The 9,354-nt window shown below is 46.2% G+C and overlaps 2 protein-coding genes across 2 annotated transcripts; both read right to left on the reverse strand.

Annotated features, from left to right (window-relative positions):
• Positions 1–1,560: 1,560 nt before the first annotated feature.
• Positions 1,561–2,647, reverse strand: LOC131880944 (uncharacterized). Its single transcript, XM_059227676.1, has 2 exons — positions 1,938–2,647; positions 1,561–1,870 (listed from the first exon to the last, which is right to left on the reverse strand). Exons 1-2 carry the CDS (start codon positions 2,525–2,527, stop codon positions 1,597–1,599), a joined length of 864 nt encoding a protein of 287 aa, XP_059083659.1. The 5' UTR covers positions 2,528–2,647; the 3' UTR covers positions 1,561–1,596.
• A 39-nt stretch (positions 2,648–2,686) lies between these two features.
• LOC131880943 (UPF0046 protein C25E10.12-like) lies at positions 2,687–7,022 on the reverse strand. The gene is made up of 3 exons (XM_059227675.1): positions 6,604–7,022; positions 4,862–5,435; positions 2,687–3,214 (listed from the first exon to the last, which is right to left on the reverse strand). Exons 1-3 carry the CDS (start codon positions 6,766–6,768, stop codon positions 2,991–2,993), a joined length of 963 nt encoding a protein of 320 aa, XP_059083658.1. The 5' UTR covers positions 6,769–7,022; the 3' UTR covers positions 2,687–2,990.
• Positions 7,023–9,354: the final 2,332 nt, after the last annotated feature.

Consider the following 9,354-nt stretch of genomic DNA (forward strand, 5'->3'; position numbering starts at 1 on the left):
GAAACGACAAAAAACCCACAAGCCCAACCAATTATGAGCCTCTTTGACTTTCGGTCGAGGGTCCCTCAAGTAAAAGAGTGCCGGGATGAGCACCAAATACCACTTTTCAAACCATCTGTTTGTGGACAAAGCGGGAATTTGTGATAAGAGCTTCCCTTATCTTATCACTCAGGTCCATCTTGAGGAGACCGCTCTGCCCCCCAAAACAACATCATCGACAACAACAACTACTACTTATACCACTACAGCAACAACAACTCTTTCCACCTCGCATGGAACGGAGAAATCGAACCCGATGGAGAAAGACCCCCTTGAGTGGTCAAAAAGTCAACCATCAACCATGGGCGTGACCTCACTGTTTCTTGGCTGTAACTGTCCTGTATATCTGCGGAATGTCCGAGGCTAATGTGATTTCGCCAGATAACGATGTTATGTTCGAAAAGAATTTCCAGTATTGCTCCTCCATGGTCTTTGATTCATGAAACGAATTTTGTTTTGACAGAAAAAATGTCTGGAGGATTTATTCAAACTGCTTGGCAAATAGACCATGTTTTAAAACCAAGCACCACAGAGAAAGAACGAGAGAGAGAGAGAAAACAAACGTTGCACCATCCGAGAAGGGCTAGCTCGATGACGTTAAAGGGCGAGGTGGGTTAATGTGAATTATTCGGTTTAAATGGCTGGACATTGACAAAGGAGGGTCGGGAGATGGACTCATGTTCGTTTCCCCTCGAATCAGTGAGGGGCTTTAATATCATTGGTGTGGCGTGAATCCAAGATCAAGCAGAGATTCACTGCCGTCCCGTTGAAGGGACGCATTGTGAGTAGTATCCGTATGTACCGGTACACATACTGACTGTACCTCCAAGTACTACTAGTACTCTAGTGCCCAATGTATCGTAGGTACAACAACTTGGGCTTCGAAGATTGCATAATTGGTCTCACGCTGCTCAATGTTGAAACTGGCTCACCAAGACATCCGTCCGGAGTCTATACCTACGAGACACGTATGGATGTATGTATGTACGGTACTGTATGTAGTTACATACGCAGTTCAATTGCCATGCCAAAAATTTCTAATAGCCACTCACAAGTTCGAGAAAGGAGATCTGGTAGAAGGCCCAAGCTCACTTGGAGCACGGGCATCTCAGACCATTTTGAGAGTGTTGATCGTCCCCGGTGAATCATGATGGTGTAAAAGAAAACCAAGTTAGACCAGCTCAGCGCACTGGAGCGAGGTGATACCCATTTAAATCTCGACTTGACTGACTATCTGCCTTCACAAGTGAATGAGCGAGTGAGCAAGTGAGCGAGTGAGGGAGTGAATGAAGTAGTGAATGGAGTGCCTGACGAGTTCTCTTCACTTGTCTGCCATCCTGGCTGTGGGCATTGCTCTCTCTGCCTTTGTGTTGCTCGCTATGTTGGCATCTGATTTGAATAAGTTTTAGGTCAAGCACATCAACACCACCACCACCAGCAACAACAGCAACGGCCCCTCGACTTCAACCAATTCAACCACAATAGGCTCATCGGGGGAGGCCATATATTCATCCCAACTGATGGCTTTTATGCTTAGTATATTTCAGGGGACCAACATTAGGGCTTAGCAGAGTGTCCCTGAAAGTGGGAAGGCATGGGTTGATCCCGGATATTGGCTACATATTGGGCCTGGCTTTCGATATCCGAGTCATACCCGTCATGGCCCGGGTCAAATTGCGGCACTTCGATTAAACCCGCAGAGTCGTGAGCTCGGGCGCTCACGGTCGCAGATTGACGCATTTTGATGAACCTGGGCATGTAGAACAACACGCCCACGATGATGACGAAGAAGACTACGCTGGCGATGATGACACCATTGGGCGCCTCACTCCTAAAAGACACAAAACATGCCCTGATGAGGTAGGACAGTGTCGAGGTGTTTGATCTTACGTTGGTACCTGTAGATGATGACTGTCTCCGTATTTTGGCAATCTGGCTCCAGCTCTTTAGCCCCAGCCTCATAATCGTAGTCAATGGCCTCGACGTCGTCTTCCACTTCAGTCAGAATAATTTCTTCCACGACCTCTTCGCCATCGGCGACAATGGCCACCTCCTCAAGGATGGCTTGCTCCGGGTATTGGTAGAGCTCTGGCTCGGGCTCGGGCGTGGTCTCGATTTTGATGTCCAAGATCTCATCGAAGCTCTTGCTCTCACCAATGTTGTAGCAAGGGGGCCAAGGGCAGAACTCCGTGGTCTTCTTGTATTGGTCTGGATTCTGCCCGTATTCCATCAAATAATCGAGACCTTCTCCTTGGTTGGAAAAGTTGTTCTCATCCAGGACATCGCCCCAATCGCCCTGATCTTCGTCGTAAGTGGCCACATCATTTGAGCTGTCCTTGTCTCGTTCATCACTGATAATGTCGTAATACGAGTAGTAGTAGTCATCCTTGTCGTCTGCTTCTTTGGCACCAAAGTCCTGAACCTCTTGAGCACGTGTCGCCTCAATGGCGAGAGCGAAAGCCACCCACACCAAGAAGAAACGCCTCATTTTGAGCCTTCTTGGGAATTGAAATGGGAATCCTCGAGTTGATAACGTGTGTTAATGGACCTGGTCTCTATTTGTGCAACTGTCTCCTATCAACAATGACGAGATAAGAATCCTTTGGGAGCGATTGATTGAACAATTGAACAAATAATTGATAACGAGTTCTTTGCATTAAAATGAGCGGCTAATTATTACAGTTGGTTTTAGCGGAAAATTAGATTAAGACCCGTTGTATGCAGTTAGTATTACTCGTACGGGACAGACATCCTTAATTGTACTAAATCCTAGGGAGTGTCGGCTTTAGAAAAAGAGTTAAAAATACCGTCTGAAATATGGTTTCCTTCGCACGCTTGCGCATGTTCTGAACCAATTCAAACTACGAATTTCTGTAACATTGATCGGATCATAGATTTCATCAAATGTGGTAAACCATAGCAGTGCACGAGAACCTATTGTGGCTCATTGATCAAAACCCAGGTAATTTAGACTTGACGTTCTTGTATAAACTAGTCATCTTATTTCGGCGTTCCACCACTTCTGGAGCATTCCCTGGACCACCCCTGATTGACTTTTCGGATTTGACAGGTAAAGTCAGGTCAAAAACAATGGGCGGGTTAATCGGTTTACAGGTACGATTGCAAGTGGACGCATTGATGAACACGGTCAGGCCATTGGAGACAATTCCAGGGTCTGCAACGGAAACGGGTCAAAGGATGATATGCTGTTGGAGATTTGGCTTATTCCCACCACCAACTAAAGCCCATCCTGGACAAAGAGTAGTGGACATCGGAGAGAGGTTAAAGGTTCCCCGTTTTGAGAGAGTTGAGGGTTTTGTTGAAATGGCTGTTGTTGCATAATATTTGCTCACTTGAAAGATCAAGTTTCCGAGAGACAGAAGACACTCACTCGTCATCCCTTCGTCCGTTCCTTCGTTTAAAGTATACCTAAACTAAGAGAGTTATTGACCATTTTCAAGGAGCTGAAACATTCAATAGCCTATCATTATCATTAATTGCGGCCACGGCTACCCTCAATAACCACCATCTTTTCGCTATGCTGGCTTGGCCTCCGAGTCCGTTGCTCATTTTCAAGTCCGACATTACGACAATGAGGGCCACTGAAGCCAAGCACCAGCAACTCGTACATAGATCTTCGTAGATCTACGTAGATCTACGATGGACCTACATACAATACGTAGTGACGCAGATCCCAAATTTCAGAGCATCTCCGTCGCCCCTTAGTTGAGGTCATTGGTAAATGGGCTGAAAAATGCATTTCCCTCCCCAAAAATGGCTCTTCTTAAACCATGTGAATCCAAAGCTTGGCCGGTAATAAGTCAACGTACAGGCCGAAATGGTGATAAGACGATGTATTGGCAGGTAATTTTATACTTTGCCAGGGTCCTTTCCCACCAAGTACGAGAGAAAAACAAAAAAAACACAGAATAAAATTCGTCAAATCTCCAATTCACTTTCTCCCCCTTAAAACGGGAAAGAAGCCAATTTTGTTGGTCTCCATCTCTGGCATCTATCTCATCTTTTCCTTAGTCGACTAAATATCATCGTTCATGAGCGTAACGAGAGCGATTGCATTTTTGCCATATTCGTACTTTCGTATATATATATGTACGTAAGTATATAAGTTGGGTGTCTTTCATTCGGCCTGTTTGTGCGTGTATGTGCGCGAATATGACAGAATCGATCTGAAAGTTGCCGTTACTCACTCAATGATGGCCGGTGTGTTTCCTTTTGGAGCGCCATCGGTGTATTGCGTATTTCGTGTCGCTTGTAAGAAGAGAAAAAACTAATGGAAAAGGAAATACAAATATTGCCTCATCTCCCTTGCTTCTCTATCCAGTGCGTGCATACAATTTTCGGCCCCTTAAGGAGAAGTAGCAAATATCGTAATTATTTCTCCCTCTCCCAGGCTTCTTACCCTTAGCCTCCATCTCATTCTTCTTCTTCTTCATCGCTCTCTGCACATCTAGCTAGTACCTACTAAGTACAACTACTGCTACTACTTCTATTACTACTATAGTACTTACTGTGTGTACGTACGTACGAATAGGCTTCTCCGTAGTAAACTGATAGCTGGCTAAGTCATCTCGGAGTCCCTTCGCCAATGAGTAATTGGTTGGGTGGTTGGTGAACAAAAACAAAACCCCGATTCGGCTCGGAGTACTTGAACAACCTAATGTGTTCTGTTTTTCCCCTTTACCCCAATGTCTTTGGAGAATGCAAGAGATTGGTCCATTTACCTTGCTTGAGTAGACATGCTCCTCAAAGAAGCGACCCAGCCGCTCTTCGTTGGGCTTGGAAATTGAATTTTGATTCGTACCTTCGTGAATGTGGCCAAAGATATGGAATTTAGGCTTGATCTCGGTGACCACTCTCTTCATTAGGTCCTCACAACCCACGTGTTTGCCGGCATCCGTTCGATCCAGATGTCCTAAGGGCGGTCCATGCGTAATCAGCACGTCCGTGTCATCCGGGATCTGATCCCATTTGCTTCGAATAGCTGACCCTCGACTGGCATTGAAGGCCCAGCTGTAACTAAAGTCAGGCGTCCACGGGGAGCCATAGAACTTAATGCCCTGGATCTCAATCCCGAAATCCTGGAGATATGTGCAATTGGTGAGCAAATCTGACATGGTCTCGGCCGTATTGTGTTTTTCTTGCGATTGGAAGCGTTTCCCTCTGACTCTCGGGTCGAAAGTGGTCTCGTGATTGCCGGCAATAACCAACTTGTGCGAGTGGGGCAATTGGCCCAAGAACTCGTTGAATTTCACGACCTGCTCTTGGCTTCCTACGGTGGTGAAATCTCCAGCGTGGATAAAGATGTCCCCGTTTGGGATCGGGTGTTTGAAGTGGTCCAATCGAGAGTGAGTATCGCTCATACACACGATTCGAACCTGGAAGGGCAGCATCGAAAACCGGAGTCAGTCGTGAGATCACTTTGAGGTGAGCTAGCTGGCGTTGAATTGAGCTGGGGACAAAATATATGCTAGTTATGTCAAATATTTGAGGGCGTGGCGGCCAGCCCCATCACGGAATAGACTAAGGGGGTAATTAGCCACGACACTGGGGTGCGAATGAATGCAAAACAAGTTGCAACAATGGATGGCAGCGCTAGGTGGAGAGGAAAGGACTCGAAAATCGTCGGGTTTGGGGGACCCCCTCATTAAAAGAAATCGATTCGAAACACAATTTCCAGATTAATTAAGCCCATTCTCTCCACCTGTTCATGAGCCCAGCCCCCGCAATAAAACCCGAGAGGCAGAGAGAGGCAGACACGATCATTTCCCTTTGGCATGTCGTCATCATCATCATCATCATCGTCATTATTTCATTATTGAGACGGCTCCAAACGATTGCAACTTGCCACCAGTCTTCAAGGCGATCCAGGATGGAGGCCATCACCGACGCCAATGCCTCTGTCCGTGCAATAAGCGATGTCAAATCCGAAACAGAAAGACGACCAACCAATGACAAAGGTTTTTCAGAGAGTACTCAATTGATTTCTCCTCGCCATTCTCCAAACTTATCGCTTGAGTGGCTTGGCTTTCATTGTCGGGAAAGTTCTGAGACGATTCCAAATCTGGCAGAACAAAAGCGGTCATTCGGCTTCTACTTCACTTGAGAGCGCTGTGAGAAGAAGCCCTCTGAGCCCGTCGTCCATGAGCTCTTCGAGTCAGTAATGATCCAACTCCGAGCGAAGAGGAGGAAAATCAAGAAAAGAGAAAGAAAGACCCGGATCAAACCGATATTGTTCTTCTACTCAATTGGGAATGGCCTGTCCGGAGTGAGAGGATACGACAACGACATCCTCTGCTGGTATTGCCAGCTAGCTACTGGTGAGCAGAGAGTGCTTGGGCTCTGAGACCAACCGACCCGGGACGTCCCATGGCAATAATGGATTCTCCGCCAGGGAGGCCATTGTTCCCCTTTATGCCAATGATAAAAAAGGCGTCACTTGAAACGATCCCGCGCTTTCAAGAGATGTCATCAAGTCGACTGAGATCTTCGCGATGATCGCAACCACCATCGCAGTCAACTCAAGGAAAAGGACTGGGCTCTTACCTGGTTGAGGTCAGCAGCACCATCGCCATCCGATGATGATGAAAGCAACGCTTTTGGTTTCACAGTCTTGAACTTGCACTCACGACGATCTTTATATAAGGAAGTCCACACGTCATTGGGATCGGGCGGATCCTCACCGGAGCCTTTGACATTGGCCTCTTCCATCTTGCCAGATTTTAGCTCGAGTGAAGCCGAAGGTGAGTGTTTGTGGGCATTCCGTCTGAGTATTGCGACATAGTTCTTCCTTGATATGCTGATGAGTCATTCACTGAACAAAATGTCCGTGTGGCCCGTTCAGGGAGCGAGGCTTATCTCATCTGGATATATGTACTAAAGCAAGTACTCTACCATGTCGCATTGTGATGTTACTTGGGCAGGTTGAAATATGGAGCATCGATTTCGCACAAGCATGCGAGCCTCCCCCAATAAAAATGAAAGCCCCATTGAGCCACATGACTCCATGAGAATTCCTTCAATTATAATCATAAGGCCATAAACATTTTATCTCAGGTGGAAAATTGTGCTTCAAAATGTATGGACTGTTTGCTGCGGAATAGGAGTCTCTGCAATAAATATCGCATAGCTTGTACTCTTAAACCACCCAAAAGTAAAATCTAGCCAGACTCATTCGATAATGAAAACCATGTTGAATGAACTTGCTCGGACTAAGTATGAAAATGCCAACAGTATTGATTTTCCGACCGCCAACAATAGAATATTGACTTGACCCTGGGTGTCCGTCGCTCTTTAGCAAGTAATATACAGGAGACATACAGCCTTTGATCGGAAAAGGAAAATACTCATCATAAGGTCGATTCTGTTGTTCAGCGAGTATGCAAACATGCAAACTTGACCAATCAAGCCCTTGCTTGTCCCGTGCCGTCATCTAAATTCCAAATGCGAAAAATGGGCTCGTACTTACAATGATAATGCTTACAATATGGACTCTGGACTCCATTCACTTTATGAGAGGAGGTAAGGACAAGAGAACAAGAGGACAAGAGGTCAATCAGCAACTCGAGAAACGTTGATCCTGGGAGAGAGTAGATGATGGCAGGAAACTGATCTTGGGCAAGATTTCAAAGAGCACCAAGGTGTGTGGGATTATGACAACACTCCCTCCCATGTACCACCTAGGTACTTATCTGGACCATCAGGCTATGAATAGTCCCAAAAATGTGATCTTTATCACTTCATCCATCCAAAGGGCAGGCGGAGACTGTTCAACTTTTCCACTCAAAATTGGCCAACTCCATCCAGATAAGGATCGTTGAAATTGAGCATGGCCACGGCGACCATTCCAAAAATTGGTGGAAAATGCAACAACGTCCTCGACTTTGTAACTCTTCATTTGTTTTCTTCACTTGTTTGTCGTCGTCTAGTTCTACTTGGTTCTAGTAGGAGTGGTATGAACCTTTTGTTTGCCTTCATTCATGTTCAAATGTGGCTTGAGGATCGGACAATGTAAGATTAATCATAAAAGTGCCCTCAGAAAGAAAGGGTACGTAGTACTGTTCAACGCTTGTGGCTTTAATAAATCCGTGGAATGTTTCTCGCTGGATGGCTGGACAGAAGACCAATAAGAGCAAAAAATGAGACTTCATATAGAGTTTACCGGCCCTCAATGCCAAAACGGTAGAGACCATATGGGCAGAATTTGGTCCAATCCTATGCCTGAATGCATTGTAGCTCGACAGATGGGAATGAATCATCCATCAATCTGGGACCAGAACTATGTGTGTCCCATGGATGCGACGTTAGAATTGCAGTAATCAATTGTGAGGCGGACATAAAACCTGACCGCAATGGGCATTGGTTGGGGACTTCATTCATGATGAACCCTTGCTTGCTCCCCAAAGCATCAAGGTATCAAGGCATCGGAGCATCTCCGTCCGTCCCCATTCGACATTCCCCAATGGAGCCAGTCAGTCAGTCAAGTCAGTCAAGTCAAGAAGTGTCGGTGAGATGCCTCCTAAAGATTAACCACGAGGACGACCCCGTCCAAGAATGCCGATTTTTGCCGACACAAAATTACCCGTAGCCACTAAATCTGGCATTTTATTGGACAGTGACACTTGAGGTTGAGTGGTGCTCAACCACTAAAAACAGGGAGAGAGGTATAAACACACACACACACAAAGATACGACGAAATTTAAGAACCGGGACAAAATCTCTCCGGGGTAGGAAGATCTGCTACGCCAAAGGGTTGGAAGGAGTGTCCACAAGCGAGTCGTCCTTGAGTATTTAGATGGCGACAAACCCAGATCCATTCCCATTGTTTCACTTGCCAACAATAGCAATTTGGCAACCCTGAATGGGAGATGCAAATAGGGTTGAAATCAGGGAGGGAGATGGGTCACAATCCTCATCCAAAGCAAGATCATGGCAAGTCTTGTTTGGCCCTCTGTCTCTGTCTCTCTCTCTTGTTCTCGCCATCTCCTTGGCTTGAAATCAGATCCATGCTTTGGATTGGCTTGGCGATTCTCCGATTCTCTCTCATCATCATGCACTCCGTTTCTCTTGGACCGGGTCGTTTGAATGCCATAAAGATTATTGCAAAGCAAGCATGCCAGCCAGCCAGCCAGCCAGTCAACTCCCTCGTGGCTCTTTATTATTCAGGTGGTGAACGCGTGGGCCTCTTCACAGTCGATGTCTCATTTTCGGAGCCATCACTCAGGATTCCAGATTTGCCTACCTACGGAATTCGCCATGGCCAATGCTAACCCGCTCCTAAGTTTGGCTTATACAAA

This window comes from Tigriopus californicus, chromosome 5, assembly GCF_007210705.1.
Source record: "Tigriopus californicus strain San Diego chromosome 5, Tcal_SD_v2.1, whole genome shotgun sequence".
Classification (NCBI taxonomy): domain Eukaryota; kingdom Metazoa; phylum Arthropoda; class Copepoda; order Harpacticoida; family Harpacticidae; genus Tigriopus; species Tigriopus californicus.